Here is a 17,060-nt window from a genome sequence, read left to right as displayed (position 1 = left end):
CATCAGCTTAGTGATGCTGTTCCTCTGCAGCTTCAGAGACTTCAGAGACTCTAGCTCTTTGAAGATCAGACTGTCTACTGCTCTGATCTTATTGCGTTTCAACTCCCTGAAATGGGTAAGGCAGGATTCATTCCATAACAAGTACATATTCATACCAAACAGACTAATGAACTAGAAATGCACAGAAACATAAATAAGCCAGTTAGATATGTCTACATAAATATGATATCCATGCAAATATTTTTGGGTAATGGTCACCATTTATCATCTTTAAAAACAACCTCATAAACAACCTTATCAAACCATACTGAAGAAGCCTGAATCCACTCACAGAACTTGTAGCTGAGAGAGAGTGAAGACTTTAGCAGACAGGAAGGATAGTCTGTTCCTGTTAATCTTCAGTACTAGCAGAGAGCTGAGGTTGCCAAAGCAACCTGGTTCAAGAGAGCTGATCTTATTGTTGCTCAGATTCCTAAGCCACAAACAGGAGAAAACAGTACATCCGGCAGGGCTTTACGTAGATGACAAGTATTCACACTATCTGTTGTAATTAGCCTTTGTTAGTCCAACAAAACCACTATATCATGATTTACAAAGTGTCAGGGTAGAAAGAAAACCAAACAAACTAACATCAAAATGAAGTAAAGGACCTACAAGTATTTCAGTTGCATGGGAGGGAATGATCCAGCTTTCAACTCCGAAATCAAATTGGAGCTCAGATCAAGACTTTCCAGAGATGAATAAGGCAGAAGATGTTCCACCACCACTTCAGAGATTCGGTTATGAACACTACATGCACAAAAAATGGGAAAAGGCGTTTCCATTTTTCCCTTACCCATTCAATGGCCTTATAAGCACAGGCTATATTTTAATTAGCAAAGCCAAGATTAGCCTGTGTGACAATTGATTATTTATGCATAATAAGAAATGTGATCTTCAGGAAATTCTCATCATCTACAATAACAGAAATTATATTCTAGTAATTTCATAAAGAATGGCTAATAGAGCAACTTACAGCAACAACAATGTAATGTTTGAGGAAGCTTCGCCAAGAAAAGGCACACCTGACAGCTCATTATGGTTCAAAGACCTAAAACAAATAACAGTTTAGTCTGATATAGGAATATGATTAGAAATGGTATCAGGAAAAAGACATTCTAGTTAGCTTTGAAAAAACAACAGGATAACATTAAGGATGACATTAAGGATATCACGCGTCCCACAAACAAATTTAACAGTCTTCCCTAGTGTACTTGCGTTGATGGGTTTAGGGTGTAGACAGAGTCCTTACGACTTTAGCCCAGAATACACGCCTAGTGTTTGTAAAGTACTAGGTAGCTAAATGTAAGTTAGCTCATCAGCTCAAGTTTCTGATTTTCTAGAAAACTAAGTTGTTGGTACTACGCGCAAAAGTACTACGGTTACTATAGCACGGACACATAGGTTACAAACAGAGAAAACCAGACGAGTTATTCGGAATAGAATACAGCTATATTAGCTAACTAACAGTTACACTGAAGTTAACCATCTTGGGTTAGTTATCCATCTATCGTAAGCAAACTACCCTCCGCTTTTCCGGACGTACGAAAGTTCCCACAGGAGGCCAGACCTCGAAGCATGTAAACAAATTGTGCTCAGCTTGGACCATTACTTACACATGCGTAATCCAAGATGGGACCTTAAAATGGGCTTCGGACAATCTTTTCCGACTGCAGTCCAAGAGCTGTGCTGTATCGGTACCATCGGAACACGTACAAAGTGGAGGACAACTATCCAGGCCCACAACACTCACTATCAGCAGAAATAGGGCCTGGGGGATTGGCCAGCTTTCCGCCATTTTGAGTCTCTTAATCATTAATAGTTGGCGAATTTATGGCATTAATAGGGTAACTTAAGAAAATGAGCATTTATATTAGGGCAACACTTGCCTGCAGCTTCAAATCTAAGTAAGAAACATGACGTATATGGTCCAAAATAAAACCGAAGCCGGTATGATCCATCACTAAGCTTTCCGTCCTTCCCTTCGGAATTCCCTTCTTCCGCCTTCCAATCTCTGCCAATAACTACTCCAAAGCGAAGCGGCAAAAGAGCTTGAAAATGCTTAAGTTCATAGAATTTACAGTAGCGAAAATCCACGACTAAAAACTTTTGTGTCTGTACTCGAGAACAATGCAAAACAATGTTAGGATATCTCTGCTTCGAAATTTTGTTCCAAGACTTTTCTTCAAACGAAAACAAAAGCCCCTTCCATCGACGATATGCGATCTTCTTACGCAATACCGCCCCTTAGAGCGTGGATCGGTACCGTACTATTGGTCAACATGCACGTACGTCAAGTTTTCCTTTTCCCAAATTGAATCGTCTTAAAAATCCTCTTAAAACTGTCGTTTCTTTTTTCTCATAAATTCACGTTAGCGATAAGTCAATATAAAGTTCACTACCTTGATTTAATAATGGGTATTACCAGACCCATTGCAATTTCCCTGTACACAATTTTTTTCACCTGAATAAAAGAAGAAATAACTTTACGTAAAAGGTTATTAACAAACGAAAAGTAAAGAATTTAGAATTTAGCTATATACCGAGTAGTCCATAAATAATTGGACAGCATATTGAATTATGAACTGAAACACTGATTGAAGGGTTAAAGTATTATATATCTATAATGGCTGAGCTATATATGCATCATAGTCTATAGTATAGGTTAAAATAGGACAAATACAAGTTTTCATAATGTATAATTAAATTGTTATGTAAATACTAGGTTGCAAATCCTTTGAGGTTAATGACAGCCTGAAATCTGTGATCTCGGAGATGTCTAGATGTCTCCCCCGCTAATGCTGTTTCAGGCATGTAATGCAGTGATGTTTAGTGCTTCCTCATGTCTACAGATATTTTTCTGTTTCCAGCTCAGGTGGCTGACCTGACTTGTATCAGACTTCTGTCCTCAGTAATTACCTTCAGTGAGCAAAGTTCATGCTGAATGTTATTCTGGCGGAATGGATGACCTTGCCGTGCAAGATCAGATATATTTTTTTATATCTGTAGTACCGAGAAATCTTATGACAAAAGCTCACATGTGCATGAAGTAACAATGCAACAACACACAGCTGACCAAGAAGCAGTTTGACCAGTCACTTCATGATTCAGCAAGTGAATTAGCAAGCTCCATTGACCTCATGCCAAATACACAACCAGATAACTGTACACATCCAAATAGCCTATAACACAACATGTATATAAACTAATCTAACATTATGGGGAAGACATTTTGCAAATCCAAAATACACATCAGAACAGAGCAAGTCCTATCTGAACAATGTTATCACTACTCGTGCTGTATAACAAATACCAGTCTTGTTTGTTTCAGGAAATGACATTACAACTTGGCCAATGTTTTAGCTTTTATATTGTGTCGCAGTATGTAAGGAGCTAAGGCAGAATTGCAACATTTAAACTGCAACAGACCATTGTAAAATGTAAATGTTCAATCTGAATGAATAACCTGAAGTGGGATGAATATTTTGAATCATAGTCTGGTGAACATGCTAACGTGACCTTTTAAATGGTGTTAAAATGATGCTTGTGTAAGAAAGAGCAATTTTTTTCTTTTACAAGCATTTGATTTGCCTCATATGTTCAAACATTAATGTAAGATATGAATACAATTCCGAAATTTCTCTGAAAATGTATAAATAATCAAATATCCTATTTCACAACTGACAAATCAGACTGCAACTTCAATACGAATGCATTTAATATTATTAATATTGCTGTTGTTTATTATATTCCTTGTGAAGATTTACTGTGGTCCTATGCACATAATTCTATCATGCCACTTTACAAATTACACAGATTAAACTTTAATGACAGTATATCCTGTTATTGCATTTAATGAACTCATACCTTTACTTTTTTCATGCCCAGACATGATTGGATATTTTACTTGTTCAGTGATTTGGGGCATTTAATTAGCTGTTTGTACATTTTATGCAGTCTTACATAGCCCAAATACAATAAAAAAAATTTCCACATAGAATTTCCTAACTTTAATTTTTTACATTTTTGTTGATCTAAGTAGATAATGTGTTAATGTGAACTCCAAAGAAATGACTAATAATGCTTTCCAGTGACTATGGGATGATTTGGCTTAGTAGTAAGTACTAAGTAGTAAAGCTCATAAAATTGCCTGTTTGTGGCATACAACCATACACTAGTAGCCAGACTCATAGATGACGTATAAAAATGAAGCAGAAGACAAAAAATAAATAAAGTGCAAGGGAAAAGAATTTAACATTCAATTTGAGAAAGAATATGGCTTTTCAGAAAACTATATTTGCCTAATTGATTTTATACAAAGTACCATCTGTTTCACTTAGGCTATTAATTATAGATATTTGTGCAAATCATCATCAAAACGAAATTTTATAAGAATAATAGAATGATATACGGTTCCTATTTTTGGAAGCAGTACTTTTTTTTCTTATTTAGCAACGTCTAACGGAGATTGTGAAATCGAGGCATGATATCTTCCTCGCCCTACCAATAGGAATTCTTGCCGGTATCAACGTGATCTTAAGCACAGAAATAAAAATTCGTCATTTGAAGGTTGCTGTATTTAGCTGTATTGACAGGCAAATCAACACCATGATTCCATCTCGCACGCTTCGTATTGAGAGTGGACAAACTACAAAGACGATATATGTGATCGGAACCGAACTGAGAGTGAATTTATACAGGTAGGCGAATATATATATATCATGCACTATATATATATATATATATATATATATATATATATATATATATATATATATATAGTTCATTTAGTTATTTTTTGTTTCTGCTGTTCAGTGCGTTCCATACATATACAAGCGTAGCGCTCCAAACGTTATCTAAAATGTGTCAGTTTCGGAAAATTGATATTCAAGAATGATTTCACGCTTGAGTGCGTTTACAAGCACTCAATAATCCGACACCATGCAGAAAATCAAACTTACATGGAAAACTCCGGATATGCATTAATCTGGGAATAATTTGATCTGTTTCTGTAAACATGAACCAACTTTACCGGCCGTTGATCGGATTACTGACAAAATATTATTTTCTGCAGTTATTATATTATTATAAGTACATGTAAACGCACTCACTGATGTTTTTACCAGTACACAATTGGATTTTGTTGACTAAACACTGGTTCAGCATCTCGCATCTTTCGTACTCTTGGCCGTGACATTATTATACCACAAAACTATCATGAGGAAAATAATAATCTATTATAAAAAAACTAATAACTTAGTGACTGTTATAAAATGACTGTTATAAAAATATATGGCAAAGTGCAGAGCAAAGCGCAAAAAGTATTTTTCCAGAGACGAACTTGAACAAATGGAAGAAATTGAAAAAACAAACAAACAAACAAAAAACTCTTTTCCAATGCTACGGATACAAACATGGTGTGGGAGATAAATATGCAAGGACAAAATATTTTTCAATTATTGCTGTAAAAAATGATTGGGGCGCAAGTTTTACTGTGAAAGTAAAACTTGCACCCCAATAAATGCCTTGGCGTCTATATTATGTTTATAACAAAACCAAACAACAAACACAGGTCACTTAACCAAATTACTTTTTTTGGGTAAATGTAGACAAAACATTCATTATCATTTGCCTTTGTGTTTCCAAGCCAGCCTGGTAAAGTCCTTCTCTCCTCTCTCATGATAATTCAAGACAGGATTGAGTAAGTTGGTCCTCTTTCCATCTGACCCACTCCAGAACTGGCCCAGATAAAGGATTCATGAGTACTCCCAGGCCACTTTGCCACAATGTCTGTAAAGATTGTTGCATATGACTTGCACATTGAACATAGAGAAAGCCTTTACGGCAGATGTAATTAGGGCTCAAGAAGCTGAGAGTGTGTATGGGGACAAGTGTGCCGTCCACTACGCCAACTATTCCAAGAATTATTCCAATTGCATGAAAACGTTTATATATATATATATATATATATATATATATATATATATATATATATATATATATATATATATATATATATATATATGCGTGCGTGTATGTGTGTGTGTGTGTGTGTGTGTGTATGTTTGTATGTCAGTAAGGTTTTTTTATATAAAGAAAAGTTCATGCACAGTTCTACTAAAGGCAGCTGCCTTTATCCTTTTTTAGGTAGAACTGCGCATGAACGTCAAGTTAAGAAGTATTAACTGATTTACGAATGGGTCCGAACTCTTAAATTTACGAACGAGTTTAAGTACTGCGTTAGTTACGAGGTTTTGGGGAAACATTCGTAAATTTAAGAATATTCTTAAAACCGCAGTTAAGCTATCCGCGCTTTAGGGATTCACGGTCAAGTCATCCGCGTTTTAAATTGCATTGCGACTATATGCGTAATTTTACGGTATTTCGCTGCTCACCGAAATCTGGGAGAAGTTGCAATTGGAGGATGTTTTGATACCATTTCTTATTCATGGCAGTGTTCTTAGGGAAATTATGAGCAAACCCCTTGAATGAGAAGCAATCCCACACATGAATGGTCTCAGGATGCCTCACTGTTGGCATGACACAGGACTCATGGTAGCACTCACCTTTTCTTCTCCAGACAAGTTGACGTGGATTTATAGTTGCATTCAATAATGAGAAAATATGAAGACTGTATATACAGGAGGAAGGAAGGAACAGGAGACAGAACACAGGATTGGACGAGGGACTGGACAACAGCCTGAACTGTAGACTAGAATGGACACTGGGGGAACGGGCTGCAAACAAGAGTGAATGAGAGGTTGAATAGGATACTGGAGAAAGGACTTGAACAGGAGACTGGGCTATGGATTGGACAAAAGACTGGACAAATACCAAGGTGGAGACAAAGATAAAGATATCAATAGGGATGGGAAATAAGACAATAATAGGCAGAGGGAGGAACCTAAAGTCTGAGACAGGAATGACAGTAAAGAGTGTAGGTACGTATATGATGATGAGGACAAGAACTAGAACTGGACATGAGATGGTATAGACACAGGAGGAGGAAAAAAACTTTTGTAAGGCAGGACAGAAACCTGGGTAGTCAGGGGACTAGACTGCTGCAAGAGATGTAGGACAGGGGACTGGGCAGGCAGGTGGGCAGGGTTTTGGGCAGCAGGAAGTGCAGCTGGCCCATCTTGAGCTACGGGAACCATAGAGGCCAGCAGGTGTGGGAGTGAAGCAATGTCTGGTGGGTCTGGTTGAGTAGAGGTGGCTGGTGGGCCTGGCAGGACTAGAGGGCCTGCAGGGTATGGTGGTGCACAAAATACTGGAAAACGTCCACGTTGTAAAATGTCAATTCTATTTCGTTCATTTTTCTGGTCTTAAGATTCACCATGATGTCACCCAAATGACTGCAGTTTCCTTTGTACATTGTGTTGTAATGGTCATAATGTATATGGTTTTGCTAAATCCTAACCTTCTGCTCAAATAACGATCATCATTCCTGAGATTGTATAAAGCTAGAGCCTTCAGTGACACCTGTCACTTCTTTATATAGAAAGTGATGCAGATGTGTGTGTCTGTGTGTGGTGTGCAGATGTGCCCCTTCACAGTGCAAGTTCTTCTCTATAAAATGCAACCCCACTGTGCAGTTTCGGGTGGAAGCAGGTGCCTCGGCTGCCTCGGTCACCATGGCCACCCCGGCCGGAGGTTCCTTTCTCTCCCCGCAGCTTCTCACTAAAAACACCGTAGTGTTCATCTCCATGAAACTTGCAAGTGAGCTGGTGAATGACAGCAAGGTAACCTGGTCTGCCACACACGGCTACCTCTTGCTCTGTTAACACAGCCTGCGTTAGGTATGTCCTGAACTGGGCATTCCCAGGCCATCAAACATTGACACCATGGAAGATAAATGCTTTCCTTTCTTTACAATTTTCCTTCTGTGATTACATTAAGATTGGAATTTCATAAAATTGGGTTCTAAGATCATATGTTAAATATATAGAATCGGACAGAAGTTTAAGATTCAAATTACTGTCATTGTTCAGCAACAAAATAGAGTCTTTGCATATCCCAGCTTCTTTGGAAGCTGGGGACAAAGAACAGCACCCCACCTGGAGATGAAGGCCCAACAGTGGCTGCATGGCAGGCCAGGATTAAAACTGACAACTTTCCAATTGATAACCCAAAGTCTTTCCCTCTAAGCTACCACTGCCCAATATAATTAGCAGCTAAGTATTGTTTGAGAAGGCATAATTTCATTTAGTGAACTGTAACTGACACTTTTACAGGGAGTGTCCATGCTGTTAGCTAGCTGCACTGAACATTTTACCTAACAAATGTGTTTTCACAGTGATCAATGCAGTCACACTGTAATGTTTAATGTATTGTCTATGTGTACTGCAGTTATCTGTGAGGTTCTATGGAAACAAGTTAGATGTCCTTGGGAATGCAGTGCTGCATCTTACAGCTGTTGGTATGCCTCAGAAAAGATACACACACACACACACACACACACACACACACACACACACACACAGAGAGAGAATTACCCTTGGTCCACAAATTCAATGTAGATCAAATCATGTATTTGTGTATGTATATACATTTATATCCCTTTATAAACTAACTTTCATGATGAAGATTAAAAAGTAATAAATGAAATACATAATTGAAATAAGTGCACATCTCCTGTCAGTGGGTTGCTGTAGGCTACTGTTACTAAGCTCCTTTAATGAACTGGCAATTGTAACGTTGCTGGCCGGGGAATCGCAGGGCGCAGGGCATGACGCACAGACTTCCTCGTAGGTGAAACATGTTTATTTACATACAACATAGACGACAACGGTGGCACTCACATAAAATATTTACGGTAATCGTGAATCTGCACTTACCATTAGACGAATAACATATACACAGTAACTCGTGACATACACAAACCAACGTTACGGATACAAAGATCGACACTAACGCATATGTAGTGACAATGACCAACAAAGGGAACACACATGAACAGGGGTTTAAATAGACACACAAGACATTAACATTAAACCCTATACACGTGTGTGTGTGTGTGTGTGTGTGTGTGTGTGTGTGTGTGTGTGTGTGTGTGTGTGTGCAATCCTGGGGGCGTGGTTACAAAAACAAAGACGCAGTACATTTGTGAATCCCACTGCATGCGGCAGGCCATACCACGTGACTATGGGGGAGGAGCAGTCCGTGACAGTAATAAAGCCATGTTCTCTTGCAGACATCTCTCTGGATGTGGATGCAGATCGAGATGGCATTGTTGAAAGGAACAACCCAAACAAGGTGGGTAATGAGTTACCTCTACAAGTTTTCATCAGGTTTCTATGGATTGTGCCTCAGGCCTACCACCTAGAACTGCTCAAGACTGTGCTGTGTTATTCTACTGCATGTATAATCTGCCCAAAACCATTTTAGTGATGCACAGACATTGATGTCTGATATTAACTGCTTTACATGTGGAGTTCTCCTTGAAGAAACTTCATGTCTCCTTCTCTAATAAGGCTTCTTGGAAGTGGGGTCCAAATGGCCATGGTGCCATTCTGCTGGTCAACTGTGATTGTGAGTCCACTTTCAGAAAAGAATTGGACAGTGAGGATGAGGAAATCACGAGAGTCTCAGGTATGCAAAGCCAATCGTAAGTCTCAGAGGTGGAACTTGGATAGACCTGTGCAAAAAGGAACTTAAGGCTGAAGTACAGTATCCGGCTGTAGATAGTTATACTGTGGAAACCATGGCTTTCATGAACAAATCATGCTATCAGATTGAACAGTTTTGCAAATACTTAAAAATATAGTCATAGAAATAAATTAATAAAATGGTAAAGAAACTGTATTCAAGTAGCATTATGAATGCACACAAGTCCAATATCAAAATATTTTCTAATATGGAGTTTAACTCAGGTTGAAAAAAGTGGAATCACATTTGAATTACAATAGTTTATCAACATGATTCTAAATAACTTCCTTATTACCCTTAATTAGATCAATTTTTCTGACATGCACAATAAAACACAGGTATTGAGATATGCTATTGTAATGGCAGATTTAAAGGACATGTCCAAGATGATTTTGCGCACCAGAGGTCCAGCTGTGCTCCCAGAGGGCTATAAACTAAGCCTCCACATTTCTCGGAGCCACGCTGAGAGTGTGAGGGTCTTCAGGACCAGTGGAAAACCACAGGGCTCTACTCTGAGTACGTTTAAACTAATGTACCTTTGTATGGTTTCTCAGGAAATTGTATGGTTTCTTAGGATAGTGTCTCATTTTATTTTTTTCCAAACACAAATAACCAAGAAAATAACCAAACATGTTCTTGAGAGTTCAAATCTTTTTAGCAGGATATAGCTGAATGTCAAGTTAAGGGAAGACTGCATGGTATTCATAAGCTGACTGATCAAAAACTCTACAGTCTGAAGTTCTGTCTTGTTTCAGAATATCTGCTCTTCAAGCTATTCCAGAAGGACTATCCTCTAGTGCTGAATAAGGAGCAGCTGGCCGGAGAAGTTCCCTATGTGGGTGGGGACTCCCAGCAGGAGCTCTTCGTGGAGGGCATTCGCTTCCCCGATAAGGACTTTGACGGTCTCATCACCATAAACCTCAGCCTTTTAGAGCCTAGTGGCCAGGTTGGCTCAAGTACTTTACGTCTTTGAACTTTATTTTACTATGTTCTCGCTACCATAAGAAATATGTTCTTCTGGTTATATGTTACTCAGTACCAACATACTGTCATACTGTGAAGGTAAAGAGAAGGCTAAGCCTCATTGCTAAGTCTTTAACTTTTATCAGGTTTTCCAGGGTTTCCCAGAGACACCTATTTACACCGACAAGGTCATGTTCCGTGTTGCCCCTTGGATTATGACGCCGAACACCCTCAAACCTGTGGAAGTCTTTGTGTGCAGGTAAGTGCTAAACAAATCATTAACTGTTATCATCCTTACAATGACAACAGATAAGGTGGACAATCAATAAATGTATTAGTCTTTACCTAATACAGCTTTTGTTGAGCAATGTTAAGCAGAATTTCTGTTGATTCTCAGGTAGCCACCTGAGCCACTTGGCATAGATCCACCATTGAATTGGAAATATTCTGAGGGAAAGAAACATTTATTTAATTACTTTCTTTGCTGGCAGTGTTGTGAACAAATACAAGTGATATTCTCTGACTCAGAACGGCAACTCAAGCAATCCAGTGCCTTTTTTTTTTTTCATCAGAATATCAACAATCATGCCTGTCTGAGTCAAATATTTCACTAATAGTTCTGTCACTTTTGTAATGGCCTGAGTGCCGCAAGGCACAGAGCAGGACACAGACTCCCTTGACATACAACGGTGGCACTCACACAATGTAAACGGCTAACACTGACACTGTGAACAAAAGCACAAACAAAGGTAACAGAGGCAATGACTGACAGTGATGCACACACTGACAGGGGTTTAAATACATAAACACAGAACAAACACTAACTAGGTGCAGGTGTGTACAAGCATGTAGGCGTGATTACAAACAAGAAACTCCCACTGCAAGCGGCGGGCCGTACCACACGACAGTGAGAGGGGAGCGTTCTGTGACAACTTTCAAATCTGTAGCTGAGCTAAAACACCCAGCAAAGCAAGGGAAAGATGTGGTGACAATAATTCATGACTGGACAAGCCCTTTTTTTCCTCTCCCATATGCTGGCAGCACATCAGACAATTATGACTTTCTGAAGGCCATAAAAAGTCTGGTGCAGAGCAGTGGGTACAAGCTGAAGATATGCCACGAGTACATGAACCGAGGAGACCGCTGGATGCAGGTCTGATTCACTAACACATTGGACCACGAATTCTTGTCTTCAACACATTTTAGATTACTGCTACATCTTCAAGAATGCAAGTTCTGATGTTCCTCCATAGGATGAGATTGAGTTTGGCTACATCGACTCGCCACACCAGAGAATCCCTGTCGTGTTGGACTCTCCACGAGATAGAGGGCTTGAAGATTTCCCCTATGATGTCTTGCTGGTATGGATGATAGTCCACTCTTTATATGTTAAATTTAGCTTTGCTGATATCCATTAAAGTGACAACAAGGGATCACTGTTGGTGATCCATTTGAAGCACATGAAGCATGTGCATTTCCACCATTCACAGCTTTTACCTCATGCTCTTGTAATTGGCACGGATGTTGACACCACAATGCTGTTCAATGTTCTTGTATTTATGATGTTCACATTTTTTTAAGGAGTCAACACATTGCTACCTCCAATTCAGTGTTTTTCCTTGCTAAAACATATATGGAGGAAACAAAGCATATTTAGAAACACTTCCACATTGTCTCAGGGTCCAGACTTTGGCTATGTGACCCGTTACCCGGTGAATGAGCGGGTGAGCAGCCTGGACTCTTTTGGTAATCTGGAGGTCAGTCCACCCGTCACTGTGAATGGGAAGAAGTACCCACTGGGCCGCATCATCATTGGTGTGGCCTTCCCTACGTGAGTCTTCAAAGTCTCAGTCTTTGTTGTTTGAGTTTATATGGTCTGCTGCTAGAGGAGTGCATATGATGGTGGATCTGTGAGGTCATAGCTGATCTCCAAAGTCCTACCTGTTACTGCTAAAGAAACTAGACAGCAGTCATTTACCCATGATTTATCACAGTGAAGTACTGATATGTTTAATCAACAGTACAGCACATGGCCGAAACATGACTAAAGTGATCCAGGACTTCCTGTGGGCTCAGAAGGTTCAGGAGCCCATTGCCCTTTACTCTGATTGGCTTGTTGTGGGTCATGTGGATGAGTTCATGACCTTTGTCCCAGCTCCTGATAGGAAGGTAAGTAAATAACCCTCTAATATTAGCTCGTTGTCAACATCTTTTATTTGAAAGATCTCTTTCAGGACTGAAATTTTTAATACATTATGTTTAGACCTCTAATGGTTCTTTCAGACTGCTGCCTCTTCAGTTGTATTCATTTAACAAGGGATAGTGTTTGCCCACTTTTATTTCTGAATTCTTCAGTGTTTTCTTTACTCAGGGATTCAGATTATTGCTGGCCAGTCCAGATGCAGGATATAAATTATTCAGAAGCTTGCAGGTAAAAGGACACGGGCGTGCCAAACTTTTTCAAGGTGAATACTGGCAGGTTGCCTATGTAAACATTTAGGCCATTTCTCTTGCTCCACCATTGGTAAACACATCTTGCATTTTACCAGGAAAAGAGGAAGAGATCAGTGTTGATGAACTCATGAGCAACGAGGAGTTTCGAGCAGAAAACATCTATGTGCAGGTGAGTTATGTGGTTTGGACCAGCAGCCATGTGAAAGAACAAACTCCCAGAATATACACTGCAGTACAGTAGCTTCCGTGACAGACACTACCTGGCTCTAGACTGACCTCAATGGGGAAACATTGTATGGTAGATCCTGGTTAAATCCATACTGAGTAATCCAATCAGGAAAATGTTCAAAATACTGGTGGTCTCCTTGATGGGAAAAATTCTCTCTTTCCCTTACTCACTGTCCCTCACTCTCATTCAGAACTGCATTGACTGGAACAGGGACATACTGAAGAAAGAACTTGGCCTGGATGATGAAGACATCATTGACCTTCCAATCCTGTTTAAAGTGTTTCCTAAAAAAAACAAGAGAGCTGCAGCCTATTACCCTGACATGGTAGAGCTTGGTCCTTTAGTGAACAATTAATTCTGTATACAGATAATGTCAACAGGTTTGTCTGTATTGCAAAGTTGTGTTTACAGGCACCCTAAATAGAATTTTTGTAGTTCACTTGATTCCCTCACACAAAAAAAAAGAAAGGAATTTTCCCAGTATGCAGACCACTGGGAGCCCTCAGCTCCCATTTACTATGTAACATTCCATATGTAATATTTACTTTTAAAACTGTCCTTATTGCATCTTTGATTAGTCCATAATATAGTGATGTCTCTTTTGTCGTGTGTGCCCACAGGTCAACATGCTTGTGCTGGGTAAGAACCTGGGCATTCCCAAACCATTTGGGCCACAGGTGCAAGGCACCTGTGTGCTGGAGGCAGAGATGCGCTCATTGCTGGAACCACTGGGGCTTAACTGCACTTTCATCGATGACTTTGCCTCCTATCACAAACTCCAGGGTGAAGTGCACTGCGGATCCAATGTGCATCGAGAACCTTTTGAGTTCCAGTGGTGGAATCTGGAGCAGTGAGGTCATAGTGGCCTGGACATCTCCTGCCCCACTGATCGCCAATGATATTTTACATACCTTTTTCATTGCTACAATAAAATACATGGTCAGATTGTTTTGCCTCTTTGTTCTTATAAAAAAAAATACTGTATTTCTTTATAGCTACCAACAGTGCCTTATTGCTGAATAATCAAGAATCAGGAACTTGTTTGTTGTTATTGTAATCAATTGATACAACATACAGAACCTTCTGTTTACACTGAAGAAATCAATCAATCAAAAAGAACGTTCCACAAATTCTTTCCTCTTTATCATGCATGACTTGTCTCATTTTCCTTACAAAAGGGAAAATTCCTTATATACAATTACCACAATAAACATTTTGGTACTGTCATGGCATGTACTGTCAAATTAAGTAATAATTCTCTGCTTGGAATGAATTTGTTCTCAAATGTTATTTGTTGCATGTTCTACCATAAACAATAATTTAACACAGGATGAAGATAATGTGTACTAACAAGCCCCTAGCACTGGAGGGCACACCTTTCTCTTAGTTTCCCACTTCAAAACCATTTGCAATACAGCAAAATATGTCTTGTAATATATAAAATCCTATGATTCTCATTCATTTTCTCTCAAAATCCACCCACGATTGAAATGCAAATAACCAAGCACTTTCTGTAAAAAAAAAGCTTCGGTTACCAATGATCCACTAGGCCTTAGTAATAAAAAGGGGCATTTATGTATCATTTCTTAGTTTATAAATTATAATATGAAGCAGAGAAATATTATTGAAGATAAATGCGATTGCTCGATTGTCTAAATACTCATGGAAAAAATGCAAAAAAAAGTCAGTTAGGCAAATAAAAGTGAAATCAAAAGAGCAGTTTAGATTAAATTGTTTCATTCAAATAACTGTTTTAAGTCTATTTGTCTTTTTTATGTCTGTTTTCTGTTTCTATTATCAGATATTAGACAGGTAACCAAACTCCTCCAGGATTTACATTCAAACAGCTTTCTGTTCCCTCTGGCAGGAGGCAGTTTTCAAACATTTTGCAGGTAAAGCTGTAGAAGGAAACTTCAGCACTCAGAGGAGACAGCACAGTGAACAAATCCAACCTTGAGTGGGATGCAAAAATGCCAACAGACAAAATGCAGCATAATTTGCTCCTTGATGTGTTCACTCAAACCATAAAAATCTTAAAGTCTGAACTTTACAAAAGCAAAAATGCCATAAAGTTAATGAATTGTGTTTCAAATGCATTAATTAAAATGGTATATATGTACATGTGTGCAGTTGTGTGTGTTTGTGCAGTTGTGAATGTGTGTGCACGTGTGTGCACATGCATTTACTGCTATATGTGACCAAGTCTCGTTTATGAGGGGTGCCGGTGGAAGACAGGCTCTCCTAAAGCCAAGCACATCAATTATTTATACAGCTTTCACACTGAACTATACTGGTACTGCCACTAATAGGAAATAAAATTAAATTAGATAGAATTCAGACAATCTTACATAAGGGTGGGAATGGTAATAGGCAGCTGTGGTAAACAGAGCTAATCTGCTAAGTGTAATTAAGGTAAGGTGGCAGCTGTATGAGTAGGTGTGAGGCTGGGGGAGCTGTGGGGGGGCGGGTACCAGGCCTGTGTCGTACTCCTCTGTGGCCTGCTGCTCCTTCTCATTCTCTTCCACCACACTGGTGAAGCTGCTGGCATTGGACGAGGACTGAGACAGGTTATTGGACTCTGGGATGGAGGAACATATGCATGCATCTGTCAAATATAGCTGTATAGCTCTGTCAACTATATATATATATATATATATATATATATATATATATATATATATATATATATATATATATATATATATATATATATATATGTGTGTGTGTGTGTGTGTGTGTGTGTGTGTGTGTGTGTTAGATGTTACATTATTATGTTGATGTTAATTTATTTGGTTATATTCTTATGTTATATTATGATGTTATATTATATTATGTTATGTTATATTATTATATTATTATGTGGATATCACACTTTTGATCTGGAAGTGACACAAAAGTTGCCTATTCTCTGTCAACTCTATATATATATAAGTGTGTGTGTGTGTGTGTGTGTGTGTGTGTGTGTGTGTGTGTGTTAGATTATTATGTTGATGTTATATTATTTGGTTATATTGTTATGTTATATTATTATGTTGTTATATTATATTATGTTATGTTATATGATTATATTATTATGTGGATATCACTTTTGTTTTGGAAGTGATGCAAAAGTTGCATATTCTCTGTCAACTATAGCTGTGAACTCAACCATGTGTATTGGCAAAATTGTTTCATCAGCATGGCAACGGCTACAGTGATGTGTTTGTATTTTAGCACGCGTTATATAGCTAACCATTGCAAAAAACAGGATATTTAGGTGATATCTCACATATAGAAGCAAAATTTATGCAGGAAGCAAAAACTGTCTCTGATAACTTTTCATTTAAATGTAATGCATTTTGACTAATATGATCTTAGCTGCAGCACTAATCATATTTAGGAAAAATACTATAGTAACATCTGCCTTGATGTTGTCATATTTGGTAGTGCTGGTCTTATTTTATATTCAGTTAATTGTAAAGTTAGAAAGCTTACATTTCAAGAATAATTGTTTGATAGTTGATGGTGATTGTGTTTATGATACATAAGCATGACTTGCCTCTCACAAGTATCAGTTTATACTGAAATAATAGTGTGTTACAGTGAAATAAAGATTTTTTAAAATTTGTTTCATGCATAACTATTATCACTGTGTTGTGATTTCACAGATCATTTAAGGCTATTTTAGAATGTCTTCACCTGTAAGAGGCAAATGAAGTTGATATAGTCAAGGTCAAGTTGATATAGT

The 17,060-nt window shown here is 38.4% G+C and overlaps 2 protein-coding genes across 7 annotated transcripts in view; one reads left to right on the top strand and one right to left on the bottom strand.

Moving 5' to 3' along the window:
* The window catches only part of lrig2 (leucine-rich repeats and immunoglobulin-like domains 2), a 15,210-nt gene extending 12,934 nt beyond the window's left edge, over positions 1-2,276 (bottom strand). The window contains exons 1-5 of one of the 4 annotated variants that reach the window (XM_035524217.2): positions 1,656-2,276; positions 1,016-1,090; positions 655-789; positions 332-472; positions 1-106 (exon numbers count right to left, since the gene is read on the bottom strand). The exon at positions 1-106 is cut by the window's left edge and continues 38 nt beyond it. In XM_035524217.2, coding sequence (XP_035380110.1) covers positions 1-106; positions 332-472; positions 655-789; positions 1,016-1,090; positions 1,656-1,855 — 657 coding nt within the window. In that variant the 5' untranslated portion in view covers positions 1,856-2,276. The remainder of the gene's footprint in view (positions 107-331; positions 473-654; positions 790-1,015; positions 1,091-1,655) is intronic. The other 3 variants (XM_081717746.1, XM_027023127.3, XM_081717747.1) reach the window with 3 other exon arrangements.
* A 2,342-nt stretch (positions 2,277-4,618) lies between these two features.
* LOC113585579 (protein-arginine deiminase type-2-like) lies at positions 4,619-15,393 on the top strand. Of its 3 annotated transcripts, XR_014124658.1 has the most exons (17): positions 4,619-4,739; positions 7,580-7,781; positions 8,389-8,458; positions 9,233-9,294; positions 9,513-9,630; positions 10,054-10,203; positions 10,443-10,633; positions 10,797-10,909; positions 11,692-11,803; positions 11,904-12,011; positions 12,330-12,481; positions 12,672-12,819; positions 13,022-13,115; positions 13,200-13,273; positions 13,524-13,658; positions 13,954-14,272; positions 15,135-15,393. XR_014124658.1 is itself a non-coding variant. In XM_035523917.1 (16 exons), exons 1-16 carry the CDS (start codon positions 4,648-4,650, stop codon positions 14,185-14,187), a joined length of 2,046 nt encoding a protein of 681 aa, XP_035379810.1. In that variant the 5' UTR covers positions 4,619-4,647; the 3' UTR covers positions 14,188-14,281. The 3 variants fall into 3 exon arrangements, 2 of the variants coding, with proteins under 2 accessions (XP_035379810.1, XP_035379809.1); XM_035523917.1 differs by lacking the exon at positions 15,135-15,393 and having other exon boundaries at positions 10,806-10,909; positions 13,954-14,281; XM_035523916.1 differs by lacking the exon at positions 15,135-15,393 and having other exon boundaries at positions 13,954-14,281.
* Positions 15,394-17,060: the final 1,667 nt, after the last annotated feature.

Source organism: Electrophorus electricus, chromosome 7, assembly GCF_041902795.1.
Source record: "Electrophorus electricus isolate QZ-2024a chromosome 7, ASM4190279v1, whole genome shotgun sequence".
Classification (NCBI taxonomy): Eukaryota; Metazoa; Chordata; class Actinopteri; order Gymnotiformes; family Gymnotidae; genus Electrophorus; species Electrophorus electricus.
Note: the sequence above shows the minus strand (reverse complement) of the source record. Positions and strands in the feature narration are given on the sequence as shown.